We start from the raw sequence: 26,353 nt of genomic DNA, 5'->3' as shown, positions 1-26,353 counted from the left end.
ATCTACAGCAGTCCCTCATTCATTTTGTTTACAAAGAACCTAAGGATTTGTTTCTGGTTGCTTCAACGGGGACTTTTAAAGAGGTCACCAGAACTGGTACTGCTCTCATCCATGTACATTTAAATCCATTCTGGCATTGCTCTCATCCATGTACACGTTTAAGCGTGGAGTTTTTCTTTCATTCACAACCAATGCGTTTAAAACGTGTTAGTGGTATCTAAGGTTTGACCATTTCTTATGAACCCAACGTCTTGCTATGTTTGAAATAAGATTTACCTAATGCAATATTTCTATCTTTTTTAGTTATATTGTATAGCATAATGTTAATATTCGCTGTACATCATAAGCTAGACGAGTCATAGTATGCCAGACGACTAGTCTCAAATTTTGCATGATCTAATTGAATTGATGCTTTTGCATTTTCATGAACTTAAGTGGAAAGGTGTGATATTTTGGTAGGTAATTTAGCGCTCCAAATGGTGAAACAATCATCGTATGCTTTGAAGATTGGTTGTTAGTTTGTTATGAAGTAACCATAACTCATCACTAAAATATTCATAGAGCTAGAAAACAATACACCCAAGTGAAGTGAAATGGGGTTTTCATTAGATGGATGGGTGTCACACCCCGGCCAGAGGCGGAATGCCAAGGGCGTGGACGAAGTCTCAGATTGAATAAGCCATAACACAGGTTAAGAGTCTAAATGAAATGCATACATAGATAATCAAGTTACATTGTTCAAAAGATACAAATAAAACCACAATAGTCCAACAGATACTAAGTCTAGTACTACGCCTTCAGTCATCTCCTAAGGCCATCTAGAAATCCCTGTTCTTCATCTATTAGCATTACCTGAAAAATATGCAAGAAAGCGTCAACTACAAAAATAGTTGAGTGAGAACATAAGTTTGTTGTAAAAGGAAAAGGCTTCATACACAAGCATGTTAGACCATGTTGTAGGGGTTTATATATAGGGTGTACCAGCGGCTAACCCACCACTCCTACAACATATTTTGCTGTGCTTATTGTTTTATGAGTTTCAAAGTGAGAAGACAGTTCATAAGTAAAAGCGTAGTGTATAATACATGGTTCGGTACAGTTCATAATAGTGTGTGAAAGGCGTGTACGTGGATCATTGAGTTACAACGTGTATAAGGCAATACAATAGTTCACAATTCTTGAGATAAATGCACATAACAGATAGACCAAAGAGCAAGTAATAACACATAGTACACATAGAGGTCACGCGAGTGTGAGGCGAGACTTACATGGATTCACACAGAATCCAAGGCCGTCGGGTATGCGAGACTTACATGGATGCCGCAGTATCCAAAGCAGTCGAGTGTGCGAGACTTACATGGGTGCCGCAGTACCCAAAGCAGTCGAGATAGTGACCGTGGTTCATAGAGCAACAGTTCATAGAGCATATAGTTCATAGTGCAACGGTTCATAGTACAATGGTTCATAGTACAATGGTTCATAGTGTAACATTTCATAAAGTGATACAAATTTATAGAGTAAGTAAAGTAATTGTGATGGTGTTTACATTACGTTAAGTTATAAGTGAAAGCGAGTAAAAGCAGAGTAAAACAGTGTATAAAGGTTTGAAGTAAAGTGTTTTGCATATTTCCACCCCGTGGTTTGATAAAGTGAAAACAGTTGAAAAGGGGTTTATGAACTCACCTTGATCTCGGGTTAGGATGGTGCTACAGAAGATCTCCTTAGCCTAGAGTTGGACATACGTATAAGGTTAACAACGTGCTATAAGTCTAAGAAAACGAGTTTACGCGACCTCGAGCAAAAACTGGGTTTTTAAAGATGAAAACAGCTTGGTTCTGGCTTGATTCGATCGAATAAGAATACATTCGATCGAATTAGAATACATTCGATCGAGTAGGAACACGTTCGGTCGAATAGGCACACATTCAATCGAATAGACACACATTCGATCGAATCTGAGGCACACTCGATCGAACCAGAAACACATTCGGTCGAACCAGTTTGGGAAAACTCGTTCGGTCGGACATGGAACTTGTTCGATCGAATAGACACTCGTTCGATCGAATACGAAGCTCATTCGATCGAATGAGTTGGAGACCATTCGGTTGCTTTCCTATTCGGTTGACTGGACTGGTTCGATCGACTCCTTCGATCGAATGAACTGGTTCGATCGACTGGTTCGATCGAATGAGTCTGATTCGACTCCTTCAAGCTGGGCGACGGAGAAACCTACGGGTTTTCCAGATTTTCCAGATTTTTGACCCAAAATCGAAGTTTTTGACATGGAAATGCTCGGGATTGAAAGGGGTATCGATTCCTAGTACTTTTAAACATAAAAGCTTGCATTTTGACACCAAAACAAGTCGGTTTTTGACCCGAAAACTCAAGTTACGAAAATGGGAGTTTTTGCTCGATTTGAGGCCGAAAATGGTTATGAAAACGGATGATTTTCGAAAGGGACTTACCAAAAACGATTAGGAACAAGATTCCGGGCTCGGATTTGTGATTTGAGGACTTTCTCTCTCTAGCTTCTCTCTCTAGAAATGAGAGAGTTTGGGTGGGTGCAAGTGAAAGAGTTGGGTGAAAATGGTGGAAGTGTCAAGAACTTTCGTTTATATACTACGGGTTTGGTTAGGCGCGGGTTGGCTACCTACGGGTCGAGATTAGCCGAGTCCATAAATTTTGTAAAACGAAACATTTTTCTATAAACTTTTATGAAATAACTTTGAATAAAATATCTGAAATCTTTTAAAATAATGAAAATATCATTTATTTACAAAAGATAGATTTTTGGTCACCGGGTTAAATTTCGGGATGTTACAGTCTCCCCTACTTTAGGGAATTTCGTCCCGAAATTCAAGCACACGGTCCAACTTATGAAATAGATTCTACCAAATCAATACAGGTTATTCGTTTGATGTGCACTTCCAGGGATTCGCAAATTAACGAGGAGGGGGCTTATATATAGGGTGTACCAGCGGCTAACCCACCACTCCCTCATCGTAATTTGAGAATTTCCCTCTCCATGCATAACGTCCAAATGGCCTATATTAACTTTTAAATATTATGAAATTTTGAGCATGAGATAACTTAGTTCGAGATAGAGTAATCAATCCAAGAGAGAAAACAAATTGCGCATAGTGGTTCTAATAGTGAGTTCATGAGCACAAATAGTTCATTCGCGATTCTAGTGATTAGAGCAACTTAGTTCATTCAAACACAAAGCTATGAGCATTCACCCAAGACTTGCTTCGGGCGCATTCATGTACTGCTGAAGGGGTTTATATATAGGGTGTACCAGCGGCTAACCCACCACCCCTTCAACTTTACCCGAATGCTCCTTTCCGCTGATCTTGGACTAGGGCTCACAGTGACACTCCTATCCCCTCACAAGCCCTAAATTCCAATTTTTCGTATTCGATCATATTCAATTCCAGTTGTAGGAGTTTATATATAGGGTGTACCATCGGCTAACCCACCACTCCTACAACTTTCCTTGAATACTCTCTCAACTGCCATTGGGTTCAAGACTTGCGACACACTTTACTACCACAAGTCCCTACCTCCAATACCCGCTTCAGAACTACACACGCCCTGCCGAAGAGGTTTATATATAGGGTGTACCAGCGGCTAACCCACCACCCCTCCGACATTCTTTGAGTAGCCCTTACTCCACGAATATTGGGCTCAGGACTCATAGTACCATGATGGAACATTTGCATACGTACGCACCTGTGACTTAACAATTATATTCCGGACTATAATTGTTATTTCACCTTGCGTCGTCCTTGCAATTGTCACCCCATCGCGTAAGTGCTTAAGGGAAAACTCTACACATAATCACATAATCAGGCAATCACATAAGTAGCAAATGTATAAATGCGTAAATAGTTCAATCGGTCGTGAAACACATTTGTTCGTTGGTCGTTGCGTAAGGGATACAAGAGCATTGCGTTTGTGCGTGGTTCGTGTAATAGTGCTTAGTGTACAAAGTGTAATAGTGATAATAATAGTGGAAAGTGTGTTGATCATAAGTGGTGTTGTCAAGAATTCGAGTTGAACTAGTCGTGCGGGCGTGTAGAGGTTAAAGGCGAGCAGTTCCGGCGAGGGTTAAAGTCGTAAGAAGAGAGTAAGGAGAAAAGGGTTAGAATCGTGACGAAAGGAAAGGAAAAGAACATACCTGGAGCGGCGTCTTGATCTAGCTGGGCTGCGGCGGCTCCGATCCTGTAAACGCGTCCTGTTGCAGGAGGAATCTCGACGGTGATGCGGGGGCAGCGATTTCTGAGGTGATCGGTGGCTCCACACTCGTAACATGCTCTCGCGTTGGGGGCGGCGTTGTTGGCGACGGCAGGTGCAGATCTGCAGGTATTAGCTAGGTGGCCGAGTCGTCCACAATTGGTGCATCTGTAGCATTGGACTCCCTGGGGGTGATGTCGTTGGCACGTGTGGCATTTGGGATGGGCACCGGCGTATCCCGCTCGGGGTCTGTTGGAGGCATCAGGAGCAACTGCGTTCAAGGGAACAGCTTGAGTGGCAGTAGTGGTGGCGGCAAGGACCTTCTGCTTCTTGCGATTCGGCTCGTCAGATAGTTGACCGGCTTTGATTAGGCTTTGGGCCACAAGAGCGGTGAGGTGAACAGCGGCTTGGACCGTCTGGGGATCAGCTGCGATGAGGATAGCGCGCATGCAATCGGGAAGGCCACGGAGGTAAGCTTCAACAGCACGTTCTGCGGGAGTAACCATATGTGGTACCAAAAGGGCGAGCTCGTGGTAACGCTCAGTGTATTCTTGGTAATCAGCTCCTTCCATCTTATGTTCCCAAAACTCGGCTTCAAGCTTCTGCTGCTCGCTACGGGGTACGAACTCTCGAGTGACGACTTCCCTGAATTCGGTCCAGGACAAAGCGTTGGCAGCTTCACGGCCACGAGTTCTGACTTCGTTGTTCCACCAGTTCAGGGCGCGCTTGAGAAACATACTTGCAGCAAAACGGACTTGCAGATTTTCCGGGCAAGCAACGATATCGAACGTAACTTCCATCTTTTCGAACCATTGAAGAAGACCAGCAGCGCCTTCGAATCCTTCGAAGTTCGTCGGTCGGGCACTTTGGAAGGCCTTGTAGTGTCGATCGGTTGCATTAACGTTCGGGTTCAGGTCTTGGTTTGCAGCGGGTTGAACTCCCTCTCGCATGGTCTGAGCGATTTGAGTCACCATTCCAGGAAGAACAGCAGCTATCTGTTGTGCGATAATGTTGGCTAGCTCGGCAGAGTCAGAGTTATCAGCGCGTCGGGGAGGCATTCTGGGAATAGACAAAATGAGAGACAAGTGCAAAGGAGATACATCGAGGATATAGCAATAGAGTAAGGCGATCACAAGATAAGCGAACAATGTGTAGGTGTGATACAAGAGGCGATATAGTGATATGTGGCATCATGCTCGAACATAGATCAGGGTGGAGAGACAAGCGTTAATTAAACAGATAAACAGGTAAGCAAGTAACACGTAAATATTTGGTAAGTAAGCAAGTAGTACGTAAACAGTTAACAAGTATGCGAGTGTGATATGTGCAAGTGATGCATGATACTATCCAGAGTATGGTCCCTAAGTTATAGTCTAGGTCATACCTAATTCTCTATAACCTTGGGCTCTGATACCAATCTGTCACACCCCGGCCAGAGGCGGAATGCCAAGGGCGTGGACGAAGTCTCAGATTGAATAAGCCATAACACAGGTTAAGAGTCTAAATGAAATGCATACATAGATAATCAAGTTACATTGTTCAAAAGATACAAATAAAACCACAATAGTCCAACAGATACTAAGTCTAGTACTACGCCTTCAGTCATCTCCTAAGGCCATCTAGAAATCCCTGTTCTTCATCTATTAGCATTACCTGAAAAATATGCAAGAAAGCGTCAACTACAAAAATAGTTGAGTGAGAACATAAGTTTGTTGTAAAAGGAAAAGGCTTCATACACAAGCATGTTAGACCATGTTGTAGGGGTTTATATATAGGGTGTACCAGCGGCTAACCCACCACTCCTACAACATATTTTGCTGTGCTTATTGTTTTATGAGTTTCAAAGTGAGAAGACAGTTCATAAGTAAAAGCGTAGTGTATAATACATGGTTCGGTACAGTTCATAATAGTGTGTGAAAGGCGTGTACGTGGATCATTGAGTTACAACGTGTATAAGGCAATACAATAGTTCACAATTCTTGAGATAAATGCACATAACAGATAGACCAAAGAGCAAGTAATAACACATAGTACACATAGAGGTCACGCGAGTGTGAGGCGAGACTTACATGGATTCACACAGAATCCAAGGCCGTCGGGTATGCGAGACTTACATGGATGCCGCAGTATCCAAAGCAGTCGAGTGTGCGAGACTTACATGGGTGCCGCAGTACCCAAAGCAGTCGAGATAGTGACCGTGGTTCATAGAGCAACAGTTCATAGAGCATATAGTTCATAGTGCAACGGTTCATAGTACAATGGTTCATAGTACAATGGTTCATAGTGTAACATTTCATAAAGTGATACAAATTTATAGAGTAAGTAAAGTAATTGTGATGGTGTTTACATTACGTTAAGTTATAAGTGAAAGCGAGTAAAAGCAGAGTAAAACAGTGTATAAAGGTTTGAAGTAAAGTGTTTTGCATATTTCCACCCCGTGGTTTGATAAAGTGAAAACAGTTGAAAAGGGGTTTATGAACTCACCTTGATCTCGGGTTAGGATGGTGCTACAGAAGATCTCCTTAGCCTAGAGTTGGACATACGTATAAGGTTAACAACGTGCTATAAGTCTAAGAAAACGAGTTTACGCGACCTCGAGCAAAAACTGGGTTTTTAAAGATGAAAACAGCTTGGTTCTGGCTTGATTCGATCGAATAAGAATACATTCGATCGAATTAGAATACATTCGATCGAGTAGGAACACGTTCGGTCGAATAGGCACACATTCAATCGAATAGACACACATTCGATCGAATCTGAGGCACACTCGATCGAACCAGAAACACATTCGGTCGAACCAGTTTGGGAAAACTCGTTCGGTCGGACATGGAACTTGTTCGATCGAATAGACACTCGTTCGATCGAATACGAAGCTCATTCGATCGAATGAGTTGGAGACCATTCGGTTGCTTTCCTATTCGGTTGACTGGACTGGTTCGATCGACTCCTTCGATCGAATGAACTGGTTCGATCGACTGGTTCGATCGAATGAGTCTGATTCGACTCCTTCAAGCTGGGCGACGGAGAAACCTACGGGTTTTCCAGATTTTCCAGATTTTTGACCCAAAATCGAAGTTTTTGACATGGAAATGCTCGGGATTGAAAGGGGTATCGATTCCTAGTACTTTTAAACATAAAAGCTTGCATTTTGACACCAAAACAAGTCGGTTTTTGACCCGAAAACTCAAGTTACGAAAATGGGAGTTTTTGCTCGATTTGAGGCCGAAAATGGTTATGAAAACGGATGATTTTCGAAAGGGACTTACCAAAAACGATTAGGAACAAGATTCCGGGCTCGGATTTGTGATTTGAGGACTTTCTCTCTCTAGCTTCTCTCTCTAGAAATGAGAGAGTTTGGGTGGGTGCAAGTGAAAGAGTTGGGTGAAAATGGTGGAAGTGTCAAGAACTTTCGTTTATATACTACGGGTTTGGTTAGGCGCGGGTTGGCTACCTACGGGTCGAGATTAGCCGAGTCCATAAATTTTGTAAAACGAAACATTTTTCTATAAACTTTTATGAAATAACTTTGAATAAAATATCTGAAATCTTTTAAAATAATGAAAATATCATTTATTTACAAAAGATAGATTTTTGGTCACCGGGTTAAATTTCGGGATGTTACAATGGGTTCCCTTAACCAAGCCACTACCTATGAGTTGTTGGCTTACTCCAACGGGCATGTGATCAAGCCCCGGTCTCCTCCTATTACTTGAGAGCTTATGGTTCCATTTCTATTTCACTTCTTGATGGGTTCTTTTCATCCTTCACGATACTTCTTTGCGAGCACATTTGTTCCACATCTACATATACTATATATAGTATTATAGTGTACAAGATAACTTCACTATATACATATTAGTCTCAACTTTGGTCAAATCAATTTCGAACACCACTAAAAGTTCTATTTATTCTCATATCAAAGAAGAACAAAAGGCAATAATATGATAGATTGTTCTAGATGAAAACATAATAATTACTTTTTTTTTGAAAGGCGGGATTGTATTAAACAAAAACAAGCAAAAGCAAGCACAAAAAAAAACAAACAGAAAACAAAAGTGTGATATTACATATTCGTTATATCAAACCTACACCAATTTTCCCAACTAACGCCAAAATTTTTAGCTCGATCTCCCACCCAAGAAAACTCAACATCTTTATTTCCTCCATTAACGTGTTCGAGCTAGTATTGACCCGTCAAAAATCTTTTTATTCCTCGCCATCCAAAGACTCCAAAGGGTGACCCGGCAAATCACTTGAATTATCTTGCTTTTTGTACGACCTTGGCAATAATGATTTTGCAACTCCATAACATCTGATATCGAGAAAGCGAAAAAAGGTGGAAGCTTGCACCACCTTGAAATCTTTTGCCAAACGAAATCAGCCATAGAACATGTGATTAGCAAATGGCCCACCGTCTCGTCATGCTCAGAGCAAAATGGACAAAGAGTCGTACTCACGTTAGTATGCCTTCTCAAAAGCCCAACCCGGGTTGCTATTCTATCTTGAATGGCTTTCCAACAAAAAACATTTACTTTTATGGGAACCCAATTGATCCACTCGTACATAGTTTGGTTTTCGAGAAAGGATTGGTTACTCAACAATTTACGGGCGGAACGAACAGTAAATATTCCATCATCTCCAACATTCCATAACCACTAGTCTTCCTCATTTGTAATGTTAGCATATATACAAACCGATCGGTTTTTCATATATACAAACCGATCGGTTTCGGTTTTTCGGTTTTCGGTTTTTCGGTTTCGGTTCGGTTATATTCGGTTTTTAAATTTTTTATTTTTTTTTGTGTGTGTGGACATTGCAAAAAAAATGAAAATGCATATTAGATTCAAAAGATAAAAATAAGCATTTGTTACGTGGAACCAAACGAATACAAACTTAAAAGAGTACTATGTCAAGTATGAGTGAGAATTGAGAGTGATTGTTGAAGACTATTAGGTTAAAAATGATTAGGTGAAATAATATTGTATGTTAAATGTGCCACACTTAGTAATATAAAACAATGAATTATGGATCACAAAGTTGGACTAAACAATTAAAATATTCTAGTGGGTCCTGAAGCAATACGGTTCGGTTCGGTTTTTTTCGGTATTTTAGAAATAGGTATCCGAACCGAAACCGAAATTTCGGTTTTTCAAAAAAAAAAAAAAAAAAAACGTCGGTTAATGCTTTAGTTCGGTTTTTTCAATTAATTCGGTTTCGATTCGGTTTTTTCGGTTTCAGCTCACCCTCTGAGAATCAAAATATGTAAAAGTTTGAAAACCTTGTGTGCCCGACCCACGGTGAAATGACAATCATACGCGTCGCCATGGAAGCTTTCAAATCATCCTCTCTGATTTCATGGAAATCCGTACGTCTCATTTTCTCTTCTATCTATACATTCGATTTTTATCACTTTCTATCTTCTTCTATCTAATGATATTATTATTATTATCAACAGACCTGTAAGCAGCAGCAAACAATCCGTACCTGCATCGAGAAGACAGGCCGCACACTCCACTCCGGCAATCAATCCACTGTGAGAATCTGGCCAGAGTCAGCCGGAACAGGAAGGTACTTCGACTTCCGTTCACATTTAATTCCCGCCTCAATCGATTTTGCTGAAGATTCGCCGCTTTGTACCACGCTTCGTAAAGACGGCCACAGTATTCGCACCGTTGAGCATTTGCTATCGGCCTTGGAAGGGACCGGCGTCGATAATTGTCGAATAGAGATTACCAACTATGATGATACCACATCAGTGGAGGTAAGTACCATCAATAGCTTCCAAGTATTTGAATACATCAAATTAGGCCTGTAAATGAACCCATCGTTCATGAATTGTTCCTTGGTTCAACGAACGAATATGAACACACGTTTTGTTCCTTCTTTTATGATGGATATTTTGGGTAGATAAATATAAACATACCACGGGCTCATTTAAACCACTAATCATGATGAATATTTTGGATAAATCATGTAAACTTATACAACTAGTTTAGATGTGTTTTTGGATAAATTGTGATGCATCAGACTTGTTCGTTTGTGCGCATTAATGGTCGCTTATGTTCATTTGTGTTCGTTTAAATTGTTTGTTTGTTTATGTTCGTGAACTATTCGTTTAGGGAACAGACATAAACGGACAAGAACATGACCATTTTCTTAATGAATGAACACGAACAAAAAACGTGTTTGATTATATGTTCTTGTTCGTGTTTGGTTAAAGTTAAATGAATGAACACGAACATGCCCTCGTTTACGGGCCTACATGAAATTAGGTTATAATTTAAAATATTCAGCACAGAATTTGATTGTGTGATTTAGGTTCCAATTTTTGATGGATCAGCTAGAGAATGGGTGGAAGCTATTGACCAGGTTGGACTGACGGTCTCCATGGATTCCAATGGCAGAAGTTGTGATAAAGTGGCACCATATATTACTCAACCTGTTCGTGTGTCAGAAGGAGATTCGGTTATAGCAGCATTTCCTGCTAATGAAACTAATATCAGTTATGGAATCGATTTTCCACTGGTAATTATATTGTTTCTTTTCTTTAGATACAGCCACATTCACACACTGCTACATTTTGCATTTTGGCTATGGTTGTACTTCCATTAACATATATGTCTATGTATACTATTTCAGGTATCAGATTTAAGCCTTTAATGGTTTTCTTCAAGATTCTGCACTGGATCTTTCTATTATAAAGAAATAGCTCCTTCTAGAACCTTCTGCATTTATGAAGAGGTAAGGTGCTGATTCTCTTAGCCAACAGTTTTTTCTTGCTGTCATTCTATGTTGGAATACTCAAACTCCAACTGTAACATCTTAAGATCCCGCCACTTGTGTATTTGATGTTAAATTTTAGTTATTATCAGTGTGAAATCCGCCAAATTTGCATTACCATTAATCTTAAAACAGGACCTATGGTCTATGTTTGACTTTTGTCATGTTTATTTAACGAAAAAAAACTGTTGCAGGTGGAGAAAATGCGAAATGCAGGACTCATTAAGGGTGGTTCGGCAGAGAATGCTCTTGTTTTCAGGTGAGATGTTTGCCAAAAATTTTGGGTTGACAGGTTGAACCTGAAATGACCCTGAAATTTTGACTAGAGCCCGATCTCAATAAGTTGCTTTTATAGACTAACATGTCGGTAGGGTTGTAAACGAACTGAACAAACACGAAAGAAGCATGCTTGTTTCACCCATTTAACTAACTGAAGAAATGATCGAACACGAAGAATTAAAGATTGGTCTTTCTTGTTCGTGTTTGTTTGTTAATACCATGAAAGAACATGATTGAGCGAACTCAAATTAAAAGTAAACCGAATATCAAGATATTGAACCTAAAAGATAGAGAAACTTGACTAAACTGTAATGCGTGATCTTAATTTCATAAACTAGTCGAATTTACAATGGGCCTAAATTAATTAAGTGAATATATAAACGAGCAAACACAACATGTTGTTTATGTTCTGTTCCAGTACTAGCAACGGTTTGTTGAATCCGCCTTTGCGGTCACCCGAGGAGCCATGTAGGCACAAGATTTTGGATTTTATTGGCGATGTCTCTCTTTTTGCCCGTAGTGGTAGTCAAGGGCTTCCAGTTGCAAATATTATAGCTTATAAGGTTTGTATCTTTAATTCTTTTAATGCACTAGTTATGTATAATAGTGTTTAGAATTTATATTATTATTCTAATTATATGGTTTTTGCAAAATCATATTTAACACATTTGTACAAATGCAGGGAGGACACTTGTTGCATGCTAAATTTGTTCGCCAGCTAGCAGCTACTTCTTGAGCACGGTTGTAGTATACACATGTGATACAAGTTGTTGAAGTTGTGACTTTTGAAATGGTATTTGTTCATGATAATAGTCTTATACTTTAGGAATTGCTAGTCAAAACACTATGCTTTGACATCTTGTTATCTTTTCTATAGTATTAGCAATCTGTTTTCATTTCTGTTGTTTCCAGTTTTATATAATACAATCTCTGATTATCAATAAAACATGTTCTTCAGTTGTATCGTTTTCATTTGGCATCCTTAATCTGAATACATTTTTATTTTATTTGAAAATACTTAACATATTGGTGTCAGAACCTCATTTTTGAGGGATATGAGAGTGAAACCAGTTTCATTAATGATATTATCTCAAAAGTGAATATAAATGGGATGATTAATCAAGAGATGCAAGTTCTGAGTCTCATTAAATTGTACATACTGAGTCAAAAATCTGAATCTGAAAACAAGGCATGACCAAAGTTTTGGTATTTTGGCTATACGAGAAGCGTAAAAATGCGGCTCTTGAGGTTAGTGTTGCTTTTTGGTATTTTAGTTGTGCTGTTTTTGTTCAATTGTTCATTTTGGCTGGTGTTGCTTAATTAATTTATTTTTTTGTTTTTTTGGTATTATCAGTGATGGTTCTGGTGTTGTGTAGGTGGAAGGAATTGTAAAGCAATTGATAACTGCCGGAGATCATGATAAGATTACTGCTGTGAATCTGTGATTAATATGTTAGTTAACTCATCAGTATACTACTGCACTTCTTTTACATGTAAAGTTGCAAGATTTTTCAACAATTAAAGGTGTCTCTGATTCTTTCAGAACGTTCTTTTAGCCGCCATCACAATGTGTTTTGTATATCGATGTTGATATGTATAGCTTTAGGGTAGAATTTGTTGATCTCTTTGCCATTTTTGTGCATGATACCTTTTGTTTTAGCCGGGTGACATGCAAATTGCAAAGTAATGTAAAAAATTCCCAAATTGCTCTTGTATGCAACCTATTAGCAAGCAATACCCGAATTAAGCTGTCAAAATAAGCCGACAGATATGACTCGTTTCGTTTTTGATTAAAACAAACATGCCCAATGGTCTTTTTTGATCAACAAAACCATTTTTATTCTTTCCATACACCACCTTTACAACCCAAACCACAAATTTGACTCGAATGTAGTACGAAAACAACCATATTTAGAATCAGTTGATGTCCATAATTAATAACAAGAAAAATAGACTCAAAACCTTATAAAAAAGCAAAGGAAAAAACATGACCCTGTTTCAATAAGATAACCCCATGGATCAAAAAACAAACTTTAATTGAAAATATTTTAAAGATCATAATGGTTTTCAAATTTTCTTTAAAATAGATAGCAGATTATGATAAAGAGGTTGAAAACACGTTATCAGGAATTGAATGAATAATGACGTAAATGATATGGTTGTGATTAAATGTAATAACTACTGCATACAAGTTTTTTTTAACAATCCTCTCTCTAAATGAACTACTGGCTAAATTGGCTAACCTAAATTAATCAATGGGTGGATACATATGACATGATAATTTTAGTAATAATACTAATAATAATAACAGGGAGATTTTCTATTTTCCGTACGTATTCTGATTACACTTGTCACAATCTACATGCTCAGTTATGTAACCAGCAACATGACGTTGATCTATTCATAAAACAAAATCAACACCACCAAGAAGAAGAATTATTATTATTTGTGAAATAAATCATCATCATCATCATCATCATCATCATCATCTAAGAAGGTTAATCATTTCTCTACACATTACATTATTACAAATTCAATATTAATCAGATCAAAATATTCATCCACTAATTTAGCTAGGTTTTCATAAATCTGCTATAATTAGGTTAAACATGATTCTGTTGCAGACTTCATATGATAGCTAGGTAGGTAGTTATTCTTCTTTTGTCAGTTGTGTTAGTGAACGTTACATTATGTGTTTGCTAATGTTTGTTTCTTTATATATCATCATCATCAATATATCCCACCAATAGCAAAGCTATGGTAGGGTCTGAGGAGGGTAAGATGTAGACAGCCTTACCTCTGCCCTTTAGGAATAGAGAGGCTGCTTCCGTGAGACCCTCGGCTAGATAGTAGTTTTGCATCAAGCCTTGGACATAAGGCACATAACACTTATATCATCGGGACACCGGCCGATTGGTGCATGTACCCTTGTCTTTAGGCTATCAACGCCACCACATGATGCCTGATTAACCTTCCGCCACTTTTAACGTTATATTCACGAGATTAGTAAAATAACGTCAAAAATTGTGCAATTTCACTTTTGCCCACCCGAGGGTTCACACATATATACATTATATGCGTGCACCGCAAGAAGCCTTCCCCATGTCTGTTCGTCTGATAATAGCTTAGCGAACAAACATGGGGAAGGCTTTGTTTGGTTTGGTTCGGTTCGGTTTGTTTGTTTCTTTATATCTCTTCAATAAAGGTTTCTAATATTATTTTCATATGGATATAAGCAAAACTATCAACAAGCAAAAGTGATATGACTATTATTTGATTAGTTTGTATGTGAATTTAGCATATTAGTGTTAAGAAAAAAGCAACCAACACTGACCATTCTCGGTTACCAAAATCAGATAAAACGTTGTGTTTGTGCTTGTGAACCGTTCACAAACAAGTTCATTTTCTTGATGAATGATCAACACGAGCAAGAAATTTCGTTTGGTTTGTTTCGTAAACTGTTCGCTTGTCTGATAATAGCTTAACAAACGGACATGGGGAAGGCTTTGTTTGGTTTGGTTTGGTTTGGTTCGGTTCGTTTACAGCCCTACTTGTCAAGTAGATTCGCTACAATATTGATTACTGAGTGGATGAGTAGCTGCCATATTTACAGTTTTTCTCTGTGTGTGTGTGTTTGTTTTTTGTAGATGAATATTGCAGACTATTTATAAGATGTAAATGTGCATGAATGTTATTGAGATTGAGGTTAAGTGTGTATGAGTGGTCATCAACTCATCCTAATGTTTCGTAATACAACTGAGTGTGATCTATTTTGTGTCGAATTCCATGTACTAGACATCACTAATTACTAGACACCTAGTGAAGTGTATCTTCATTTCCAGTGCTGCATCGTTTGTTTGATTTATTGTAACGAAATTACACAATGGCTGATTGGCAAATAATTGTTTCTGATGTTTAGATGAAAGAAGAAGGCAATGCTGAATCACTTGTTTTAGAAATACATAATTTCAAGGTAAAGCCTCATGCTATGTGTATGTGTGACTGACTGTGTGTTCCACATTTATTTGATTAAATGATGTTCTGTTTTATGAAGGGGGACTTCTCATATGATGCTTTATTTTCCAACCTAGTAAACGGGCTGTTGCCATCTTTTGTAGAAGAAGAGGCTGACTCAGCGGACACCGATACTTTGTCAAGTTCGAAGTCAGCTAAAGGGTTATCAAGTCCCCTCTTTCCTGAAGTAGACACTTTATTGTTAATCTTTAAGGATTCTTGCACACAATTAGTCGACCTTCGGAAACAGGTAGATATTAACTTTGCATTCTTCTTACCTTTCTCTTCTTTATCAATGAATATTCTTCTCCGCTTTTTTGCACCGAACACGTGCCTTTCTCTCATTTATTCTCATGTTTGTTCAAGATTGATGAAAGACTACAAAAGCTTAAAAAGGATGTTGTTAAACAAGACTCTAAACATTGGAAGACACTTGGCGAGGTAATTTATTCATTTTTTTTATTGAACTGTAATACTATTGGTTCAGACATATCTAGCATTATAGAAGTATGCATTACATGCCATGATGAATCTTTGGTATACCTTTAACATTCTAATATTCAATCAGCATTTTCAGTTATAGTCTTATAATTATATCTCAATTTTCAGCTAGAAAAGGGTTTAGATGGAATATTTAGGAGTTTTACGAGATTGGATTCACGTATTTCAAGTGTTGGACAGACAGCTGCAAAGATTGGGGATCATTTGCAGGTGAAGTTTTACGAATATCTGTATCTATTGCTTTTGGGCGTTTCAGTGGATGCTATTAGTTACCAAGTTTATTTCAACCTTGTGTTCTTTATTACCAGAGTGCAGATTCCCAGCGGGAGACTGCTAACCAAACTATGGAACTCATAAAGGTATTCGAGAGTTATTATCCTTCCCGCCGTCCCTTGCTAATATTATTTGTTATGGTCTTCCAGCACCTGATGGAATTCAACAGTAGCCAGGGTGACTTGATACAGCTTCCCTCACTATTCTCTGATGACAAGCGTGTAGCCGAGGCTGCTTCTATTGCACAAAAATTGCGTATGATAACTTTATTTACATGTGCCAACTCTTGACATTAGTTTCTTTAGTCTAGGAAATTGAACGTTTGAGTTTTTATCCTTTATTTTAGGTTCACTTGCGGAGGAAGATATTGGAAGGCATGGGGCAACTATGCAATCTGTTGCAGGAAATTCAAATGCTAGTAAAGGACTGGAGGTTGCAATTACCAACCTGCAAGAATACTGCAATGGTATGTTGTTACTAAGTTTTGAAGTTATCATTTTTACCTTTTTTATTGCTTACATGTGAAATTTGCTTGTGGTGAATGTTTATTTAGAATTGGAGAACAAGTTGTTGGCTCGATTTGATTCCGCATCTCAGAGGAGAGAATTGACTAATATGGCAGAGTGTGCAAAAATCCTTTCGCAGGTACTCGTATGTCTAGTTTGTAGGATTTTACATGATGTGGATGTTACATGTTAATTATCCATTATAAACTCCAGGAAGTATTTAATATAATCATCAGCAACATATTCAATTGTGGCTTACCGTGTATATGTGCAGTTTAACAGAGGCACCAGTGCCATGCAACATTATGTGGGCTTACGCCCAATGTTTGATGTAGAGGTGATGAACGAAGACTCTAGGTTGGTTCTTGGCGACCCGGATTCCACACCTAACCACGAGGACGTCAACATTGCTCTATCAGAACGATACAAACAAATAATAGGTATGGAATTTTTCAACCTTTTTTTTAGAAAAATGCTGGTGTCTCATATATAGAAACCGTAATTTCTGTGAAACAGATACTGTCTGAAAAGAATCAAACACCATCAGGACTGTATTCCCTTGGCCCAATGATGTCATGTCAATATTGGTTCAGGTATTTGAAATGCTAAATCTTATAGTCTCCTCAAAGGTTGTACTAGGAATTTACAACATGCATGTTGTGGCTGTGACAGAGAGTAATGGAGGACCGAATCCCAAACCTTTTAGAGAAGCTATTGGTGAAACCATCACTCGTTAATCCACCTCTTATGAGACAAGGTGGATTATTGCTAGTAAGTACATTGAATTGTGTGGATGCAACATGAATTCTTAGGCTTATGTTTCAGTTTTGCTTTTATGTTTGTGATTTCAGTATCTCAGAAGGCTTGCAGTGGGATATGAGAGGACACAAGAACTTGCCAAAGATCTCCGCAGTGTGGGATGTGGTGACTTGGATGTTGAAGGTACTACCTTTTTAAGACACACTGCTATGTTTTTTGTTTTTTTATTTCTTTTTGGTCAATGACACCATAAATCAAAACCTGGCATGGTAAATATATTTTCGATGGATTAAAAAAAATTGTTAGTTGTTACTGGTTAGTAAGAGAAGTAGATTTAGTTGGATATAAGTTATAAGACACCAGAGTCAATTTTCTTATGACCTTATGGGGACACTAAGGTAGTGGTGGATATTAAATTTAGCTGCAAATCTTATGATTAACAGCCTATTTGTTGTGTGCCTGTCCTTCCATTCGAGTTGCAGAATCTTAAATTAAGAAATAACTATTCTTGCATACATGTGGCTTTAATTCATAGAAGTTACAAAATCTAGTGTAAAGCTTACTAGTAGAGAACTTTAGAACAAGAGTTCTAAAATATCAGCACTTGCATTTATTAAGAAAACTTGCAAGTGGTAGATAATAGTGTAAATCAAAAAGTAAACATTTTATTCATAACATATAACTGTTGGTTTTGATTTATTGGTGGGTTGGTTATGTTAAATCCGCAACTACAGTCGTTAGATGAAGAAAATAGTAAATCAGTTTGTTGATTATATCGTCTTATATCTAAATCTAATATATTCATGACTACTATGGATTTAAGTAGCATAATACATGTTTGGTAGACTTTAGGGATGCATCAAAGAAGGCAGTTGCAAGATTATACAAGAAGTTAAATTTATAACTAAGCATGCATCAAAACCTTGGTAAGCTTTGTTGGTTTTGTTGAACAATTAATAAGTTAATGTGGTTTTTCCATACTCTGTGGTCATGGTTTTAATAAGGTTGTTACGAGCCAGATAAACCTATTTTTTCGATTAGTTGGGTCATACCGTCTGTGTACGTATCCTGTTTAGTTTATAAAAAAAAAATCCGATCATATAACAAAAAGTTACATCTTCCTGTTATTTGTAAGCATTGGGGAGAACTGTCACAAGGTCATGTGTAGTATCTCTTGTTTTCCTAGCATACAGTTCCATGTGATATTCATATGTCCATCTATGATGATTAACTATCCTTCACTATCACAAACTAATAGACAATTTAGAGTATTTTATGCCATTTAATTACCTTCATAGTTATGGATCATGCGGGATTTGGAAAATAATAGACCATGATGGTTGTCCGTACAGGCCTAACAGAATCTCTGTTTACCGAGCATAAAGATATCTATCGTGAGTGTGAACGAGCCTCTATGAGACAACTCTACAAAGCAAAGGTTCTTATCAGCACTTTTCTCTCTCTTTTACTGTCTGTCTTGGCCTTTCTTTATATCCCTCCACCTTACATCATGGAATATTTTTTTGAACGGTAAAAGTACATCATGAATTATGCTATGCAGATGGATGAACTGCTTGCTGAGGGCCAGTTGACAGCCAAAGGAGCTACAATATCTGTTACAGTGGTAATGGAGTTTGTGAATTGGAACGAAGAAGCAATTTTAAGATGCAAATTGTTTTCACCTCAGGTAAAGCTTGATGCAAATCTAGTTAAGTTCTTTTGGACTTTTCATGTAGTATTCAACTACATGACATATTGTATTGTTCAGTGTTTGTGGTTTTCATGTAAATAGTTGCAGCCTCTAAAATTTAAACAAAACTTTCTATTTACCAGGAGATCGAATATTATAAAGAATAAAATATGGCAACATAAGAGTGCCTAAGGAAAAAAAAATAATCATATTTTGGGAATTTACAAACCTTCTGAGATATGGATTCTCTCTCACACGCACACATGCGAATAAGAAAAGTAAAACACACATGAAAGATGAATGTATCAAAACTTGAGAATTTATGTGCTTCTCTGTCTGCATACAGCCTGCTAATCTTGCAGCCAATGCTAAAGCTGTGTTTACTTGCCTTCTAGACCAAGTAAGTCATCAACATTGCATACATGTCATTTTGTGCTTGTTTATACTTGTCAAAATTCATATACTTTGATGCTGCAGGTCAGGCAATATACAACAGAAGGGCTTGAAAGATCTAGGGAGGGCCTCAGGGAAGCCGCTTCTCAGAGAGAGAGGTTTGTGCTGGGTCGAAAAGTGACGTCTGGCCCTGCTCCCGTGGTAATTAGTCTCTATGTACTCCTTATTCAAACATACTATCTATATCAAAAAGTAGACCACTGTAACGAGTTGCATAGTCATGACAAACCAAATTTGGCATGTAGGCAGAGGGTGCGGTTACTGCTGGTGAAAGCAGTTTTATGTCTTTCATGCTTGCTTTACAAGGTTGTGGAAGCAGTGTGGCTATAATTCAGCAAGTATGCTTCCATTTGCACTCTTGGTTTACTATTTGATAATATATATATATATATATATATATAGATAGATAGGGTAAAGATCCTAAGAGAACCCTTTGCAAATTGAGAACTTTAAGAACCATTTTGGACAACTAAAAACACCTTTAAAAAAATATTTAAAAAAATCATAAAACAAAAAATAATAAAAATTTTAAAAAAGTAAAAAAACAAAAATTCTTATATTTCATTCCGGTTTCATTAAAAAAATAAAAAAAATAGAAAAAAAAACGTTGTATTATACACATATGTATAATTTTATTTAATCTTTAATTACGTAATATACACATATGTACAACATCATTTATCTTAAATTATACACATGTGTACAAAAAAAACATGTAAATGTACATATATGTATGTATTATACATATGTGTATATAATTTAGCTAAACCGAGTTTTTTTTATGAAATCGGGATGATAAAATAAGAATTTTGGTTTTTTTACTTTTTTGATTTTTGTGTTTTATTTTATTTTATGATTTGTTTTATTTTTGGTTTTTTTGTGGTTCAAAATGGTTCTCATAGTTCTCAATTTCAAAAAGGTTCTCTCATGATCCTGATCCTATATATATATATATATATATATATATATATATATATATATATATATAAGGGTTAGTATCATTTAAGAACTATAAAAAAATTAAGAACTATTAGGAACTCTAAACAACCAAACACTTTTTTAATTTTTTTACATATTAACATTATTTAAGTGTAGTTTTATCATATTTTATATTAAAAAAAACTTGATTACATATATTAATCACAAGTTCACATATGTGTAAAAATTATGTACTAACAAATTTACATAGGTGTAAAACAAAACATAGATATGTATAAAAACTAATTTTCAAAATTGTAATAGTAAACATAGATATAGAAAATGATAAAGCTACACTCAAATAAACTTAACATACAAATTTTTCTATAAAAAACGTTAGTTTTCAAGGGTTCCCTCAAGTTCTTAAATAATTTAATAATTCTGTAATGATACTCATCCTATAATATATATATATATATATATATATATATATATATATATATATATATATATATATATATGACAATTTAAATGCTTACTTTACTGGATTGTAGTACTTTGCCAAATCTATTTCAAGGCTCCTTTTACCAGTGGATGGTGCACATGCTTCTTCCTGTGAGGAGATGACAACAGCTATGTCCAGTGCTGAGAGTTCTGCATGTAAAGGCCTCCAACAATGCATTGAGATAGTTATTTCTGAGGTCTGCATTATTAAATACTAACTTTGAGCTCTATAATTTGTCATAGATGCATATAGCATATTTGTACTTTGTTCTGCAGGTGGAACGGTTGCTTTCAACCGAGCAAAAGGCAACGGACTTTAAGTCAGCAGATGACGGCCTCATGGCAGATCCTCGTCCTACAACTGCATGTACAAGGTTGTGCAGTTTAACAAACTTGGAATTGTTTTCTTTATAGTATGATTCTTCATTATGGATTCTCTTGTGATTAGTAAACATTAATCTTTTGATATGAACCCAGACAGTTACTAAGTCCCACTTAAATTTAGTTAACCAAAATAATTCACAAATGTAGGAGTAGTGGAGCGGTCATGTTCAATAACCGTTAGTTAGGATTAGTATTTATAACACGTTCATTGTTTATTTGAAGATGTCGATTGTTTATGTTATAAAATTGGGGTGGAAGTTTATAATGACATTTGTTCAGTTTTCTTTTTCCCCTTGTATGTTATTATATATTCTTATTAATACTAACTTACAAAGTTTTGGTTAGAGTTGTAGCATATCTCTCTCGTGTGCTTGAGTCGGCATTCACTGCGCTAGAAGGTCTTAACAAACAATCTTTTCTAGGTGAATTGGTACGTCTAAATTTCTTCTGTACAGTTGATTTATTGACGTATGTTAAGTTATTTCTTCTATTTCATCCAATCATAGCTTCATAATTAGATGCAATCTGCAACTCTTTCATGCATGATGCATTACTGCATGATAGACATCACTATTGTCCCCATATGCAACTAATGATGCTATTGCTTTTGTGACCGCCTGTCTTGACATTTGAATCTATTAACTCTGCATGCTGTAACTTATGAATGTTTGCTATGCGTTGCTATTCCGTTAGCTTTGTAAAACATCTAGCTATGCTTTCTTCATATGCTGGAGCGTTAACACAGTTACTTTGTTGATATAGGGAAACTGGTTGCACAAGACCCTGACTAACCAATGGTTAAAGTTTGCTTTTAATGCGAGGTAACGTTCAAAATGAATGTGATGGTTTCAAGAAGAAAATATAACGATATATCCACATTTACATATTAATGCAGTGGAGGACTGAAACTTAAACGTGACATCACCGAGTATGGGGACTTCCTGCGAAACTTCAACACCCCTACAATTGATGAAAAATTTGAATCGTTAAGCATGTAAGTTGTCTTTAAGGAGGATAGGATCTTTTGTTCCTAAATGACTAATTAATTATATAACCTTTAAATCATCAGCATGGCCAATATATTTATTGTGGCCCCTGAAAGCTTGGCAAGTCTAATTGAGGGCACTCCGAGCATTAAAAAAGAGGCCCAAAGGTAATCAATCATTCTCTTAATAATATCCATCTGTCCCAAAAACTCCTCTCTCATTTTTTTAAAAAGAAATATTATATAAATAAACCGTACGTGTTTAATGTGATCAAGAAAGATGTATTAATGCTTTGTGTTTTGGATCCAAACATTAGGTTTGTGCAGCTTTGAGACGACTACAGAAGTGCAAGGCTCGCATCCAAGCTCAGTCATGTTTGGGCTTAACCCAGACCAAGGATTATAAGTGATGCATGTTGGACAAGACAAGGCGTTTGTGTTCTTTTTTTTTTTTTTTTTTCGGGTTTATACGTCCCACACCAGTTGGTTTATTGCCTCTTGCAGCTTAAAATGGTACCTTCAGATGACCTTGTTTATGTTATAACGTAGTGATTCTTAATTATTATATCTTTGGGATTTGTTTTAGGATCATGAGTAGGTAACTTAGACTTCGTTGACCCTTTTGTGATAAGGGTTTCAAGGTTTATATATTAATAATGTTTAATTAGGTGTATTCATTTGATGTGTATATTTACATTGTGTGGGTAACCCCCCTCGGGATTACCATCCGTTTAGTTATAAAAATCATGCGCCTAAAATGAAGGGGTTGGCTAAAGAAACATTACTGACAAACTATTTAACATTAGTGACGTTTTATTTGGGTCGTATGGTAAGAAAAATATAGTCGGCATGCAAAAAAAAATCACGCCCCCACGTATTTGTGTATGACTTACACTGAATTGAGTTATGTGTCCACTAACAAAGTCATATGAAATGTATAACATATTTCACCTATCACATCATATATGTAGAGATGTTCAAAACGGTTTGGGACTAGGAACCGGAACCGGTTCCTATATTCAAAACCCCATTATAAACCGGTTCCAGGCTCGAACCGGTTAGGGAACCGAACCGGTTCTCCCACCCTCGGACCCCTAACCTATCTAACCGGTTCTTACCGGTTCCTAAACCGGTTCCTGTACTGTAACCGGTTCCAACCGGTTACAGTGTAAAATTTTTTTTTTCGTTTTTCGTTTGCGATTTGGATTCTAAACTACGATTCGTATTTGTATAACATGAAAAATAAAAAAAACAATTAACATAAAATTCATTTTATTTACTTTAAGAAGTTCAAAAAAAAAGGTTACATGTTTTAAAATCTTCAAAAACAAACTAACAAAACATTAAACTTATAAATATAAAGTTGTGACATATTATTTCTAGAAAAGCCTTCTTGTTCGTCGTAATTATTGAGCGGCGACTTCTTTCTCGGAATTACTTGTAGAAATGCCTTCTTATTCGTCGTGCACTCGAACATCAAGTGGTGTTTCATCTTCGAGAGTGGTTACGTGTTGAATACGATCGATTGAGTCCAAGTGATCCTTTAAGCAAATGCACATCTCCACCGACTCCGAATTTAGTCTTGTTCTTCTCACCGATATTATCCTGCCACTAAGAGAAAAAGCGGATTCCGAAGCTACCGTAGAAGCTTGGACGGTTAGTAAATCACGGGCCATGGTGGCAAGAATCGGAAACTCGGTTTCCTTTACCTTCCACCAAGCCAAAACATCAAAAGTGCCATATTCCTCTTCGGATAAACCGGTAGAGTAATCATTTGCACTATACCTTCCTAGTTCGCTTGAAGGGGTGTTACCCCTTTGTTTTTTAGCCGTTACGTTGCGAACGGTGTTCATAAGGCTAATCATGGGATCTCGTACTCTAGTAGCACTTGAACTTGATGAAGACCCCCCCCGGCATAGGCATGTGTATGTTTGACCCATATTTATTTAAATAAAAGTCATACATAAATTTAAAATTCAAGTTAAAATAATTTTTTGCCTCTGTTGAAAAGTTTGGGTCAACTTCATGCATATCTAAGGCTGAAAAAATTTCGTCTATCACACATTCAACCCCCGTAACATTTAACATTGGGTTTAAAGCGGTGGCGCAAGTAAAAACCGGTGGCAATTCAAGAAAGTATTTTTTTAATTTAAACTTCATTGGTAATATGATGTTTGAAAACATTGGACTTTTATATTCAAATTCTTTAAGATTGTTAACCATTAAAAATAACTCCGAAAGAACCAAGGGACTTGTCGGATAATACGTTCCCGATAGTTTCGTAGTTGATGTTTTAAAAACTTCAAGAAAAGTCGATAAGTCATTGATAATTTCCCATTTCTCATTTGAAAAGGGGATTGCCAAATCATTCTCGGCAAGACTAGAATGAAACATTTGTAAAGTTTCTCTTTGTTCCAAAGCACTTTGAAACATTATGCAAGTGGAATTCCATCGATGAGGTACATCCCAATTAGCTCCCAAAGCTTTTCTTCCCGTATCTTTACAAAATTTTCTATAATCCATTTGTCTTTTTTTACTTTTCTTAAAAACTTCATGTATCATTAGTCTAAAATCGTTTATAACCGATGTAACCTCATCCGAAGCAAGTCCGTCTTGCACGATTAAATTAATGATATGTGCAACACACCTTGAGTGAAAAAATACACCATTGCAAATCGGCGTATATTTTAATTTTAATTTATCAACCGCCGATGTATTATTCGACGCGTTATCAAATGCCATTGAAAATATTTTATTTTCTAGTTTATAAGTTTTTATAACATAATCTAAAATTTCAAACAAATTATCTCCCGTATGTGGATACTCAAAGAGTTCGAAAGCAATGGTGCGTTTCATCATTTCCCACGATGACGGGTCTACCCAATGAGCGGTGACACAAAGATAAGATTCGGGTAGACCATGTGGAGCCGACCAAACATCACTAGTTAAGTTTATTCCCGTATTTATATTTTCAAAATATGCAATTAGTACCTCTTTGGCCTTCTTCCACAATTTTAAACAATAACGTTTAAGAGTATGACGACTTACGTGAGTGTATTGTGGTTGAAGCGTATCTCGAATCATTGCGGTTAAGCGAGGGTTGTCGAAGCTGCTAAACGGCAAAGCTTCTTGAATCACAAACTTCGCCATACGATCTTGAACTCGATCAATTTGGTATGTAAATATTCCGCCTTGACTATCCATTTGCGTTTGTTGCGAATCGACGTTCTTTTTCAACGCCTTGCAATACGGTTTTTCGATGTGTTTCTTCAAATTTGATTTCGAAAGTGGGTTTAAATAAACCCCACAAAACTTGCACCGAGCCTTTAATGATTGGTCACTCAATTCAACCAAATCCCAATTGCACCAAATCTCTTGATTACGATTATGAGGTACAATACGAACGAAACTTGGTTCGGCGTTGGAACCTTGACCAACCGATGATTGTGAGGCAGCCATAACAACAAATATGAATATAGAAGAAGAGAAAACAAGAGATTAGAGAACTCAAAACGTTGTAATAGCGTTTTTTTGTATTTTTTTGCGTTCGGGTTTGCGTTTTGAGTGTTGTGATGAACCCATGACACCAAATACCTATTTATACTAGTAGTGGGGTGCTTGGGGGAGCCAAAAAACGGCTATTTTTGACCCCAACGGTCAAAAAACGGCCAAAAAAACGATTTCCAACGGCTATACTCGATCCAACGGCTAGAACCGGTTCCTAACCGGTTCCGGATGGAACCGGTTCCGGTTCGGTTCCGGTTCCTACCCGCCCACACTCAGAAACGCAAGAACCGGTCACGGATCATCGGGTTGAATCAGATAGGGTCCGGTTCCTACAAAAAACGGGTAGGAACCGGTTCGGTTCCGGTTCGGGTCTACCGGTTCGGTTCCAGGAACCGGTTTGAATGATCATCTCTACATATGTGTAATGTGACGTGTTCTTATGTGAAGACTTGATTTTACATCATATGATCCTGAAGAAACACGGATCCACTCTCTGGGTATGGGTCCTGAATCCAATGAGTTCACAGGGTACAATACGGTAACTACTAACACGATACGAGTAAG

At 37.2% G+C, this 26,353-nt stretch overlaps 2 protein-coding genes and 1 pseudogene across 3 annotated transcripts; all 3 read left to right on the top strand.

The window, feature by feature from the left end:
- Nucleotides 1-9,532: 9,532 nt before the first annotated feature.
- LOC143567039 (putative UDP-3-O-acyl-N-acetylglucosamine deacetylase 1, mitochondrial) lies at nucleotides 9,533-11,852 on the top strand. The gene is made up of 6 exons (XM_077053565.1): nucleotides 9,533-9,601; nucleotides 9,692-9,997; nucleotides 10,555-10,761; nucleotides 10,876-10,977; nucleotides 11,211-11,275; nucleotides 11,714-11,852. The coding sequence occupies exons 1-4, from the start codon at nucleotides 9,539-9,541 to the stop codon at nucleotides 10,894-10,896; spliced, it is 597 nt and encodes a 198-aa protein (XP_076909680.1). The 5' UTR covers nucleotides 9,533-9,538; the 3' UTR covers nucleotides 10,897-10,977; nucleotides 11,211-11,275; nucleotides 11,714-11,852.
- On the top strand, nucleotides 10,880-12,158 carry LOC143567040 (putative UDP-3-O-acyl-N-acetylglucosamine deacetylase 1, mitochondrial). The gene is made up of 4 exons (XM_077053566.1): nucleotides 10,880-10,977; nucleotides 11,211-11,275; nucleotides 11,714-11,858; nucleotides 11,978-12,158. Exons 2-4 carry the CDS (start codon nucleotides 11,220-11,222, stop codon nucleotides 12,029-12,031), a joined length of 255 nt encoding a protein of 84 aa, XP_076909681.1. The 5' UTR covers nucleotides 10,880-10,977; nucleotides 11,211-11,219; the 3' UTR covers nucleotides 12,032-12,158.
- Nucleotides 12,159-15,321: 3,163 nt separating this feature from the next.
- LOC143567041 (exocyst complex component SEC10a-like) lies at nucleotides 15,322-22,899 on the top strand (annotated as a pseudogene). Its single transcript, XR_013141334.1, has 23 exons — nucleotides 15,322-15,559; nucleotides 15,676-15,750; nucleotides 15,919-16,020; nucleotides 16,119-16,169; nucleotides 16,233-16,338; nucleotides 16,430-16,549; nucleotides 16,637-16,728; nucleotides 16,864-17,029; nucleotides 17,106-17,182; nucleotides 17,262-17,360; nucleotides 17,441-17,531; nucleotides 18,701-18,786; nucleotides 18,910-19,035; nucleotides 19,385-19,438; nucleotides 19,516-19,632; nucleotides 19,737-19,829; nucleotides 20,964-21,110; nucleotides 21,190-21,287; nucleotides 21,643-21,727; nucleotides 22,060-22,118; nucleotides 22,193-22,291; nucleotides 22,367-22,450; nucleotides 22,600-22,899. The product of XR_013141334.1 is annotated as an exocyst complex component SEC10a-like (transcript).
- Nucleotides 22,900-26,353: the final 3,454 nt, after the last annotated feature.

This window comes from Bidens hawaiensis, unplaced genomic scaffold (assembly GCF_021521415.1).
Source record: "Bidens hawaiensis isolate Kalapana, Puna unplaced genomic scaffold, B.hawaiensis_p1.1 tig00023203_1, whole genome shotgun sequence".
Lineage (NCBI taxonomy): Eukaryota > Viridiplantae > Streptophyta > Magnoliopsida > Asterales > Asteraceae > Bidens > Bidens hawaiensis.
Note: the sequence above shows the minus strand (reverse complement) of the source record. Positions and strands in the feature narration are given on the sequence as shown.

Excerpts from the sequence above, each read along its gene's own strand:
- LOC143567040 (XM_077053566.1), top strand. The coding sequence starts at position 11,220 with ATGCGAAATGCAGGACTCATTAAGGGTGGTTCGGCAGAGAATGCTCTT. Across the intron at positions 11,276-11,713 it reads GAGAATGCTCTTGTTTTCAG|TACTAGCAACGGTTTGTTGA; the intron begins GTGAGATGTTTG and ends GTTCTGTTCCAG. Across the intron at positions 11,859-11,977 it reads CAAATATTATAGCTTATAAG|GGAGGACACTTGTTGCATGC; the intron begins GTTTGTATCTTT and ends GTACAAATGCAG.
- LOC143567039 (XM_077053565.1), top strand. The coding sequence starts at position 9,539 with ATGACAATCATACGCGTCGCCATGGAAGCTTTCAAATCATCCTCTCTG. Across the intron at positions 9,998-10,554 it reads ATGATACCACATCAGTGGAG|GTTCCAATTTTTGATGGATC; the intron begins GTAAGTACCATC and ends TGTGTGATTTAG. Across the intron at positions 10,762-10,875 it reads ATGGAATCGATTTTCCACTG|GTATCAGATTTAAGCCTTTA; the intron begins GTAATTATATTG and ends ATACTATTTCAG.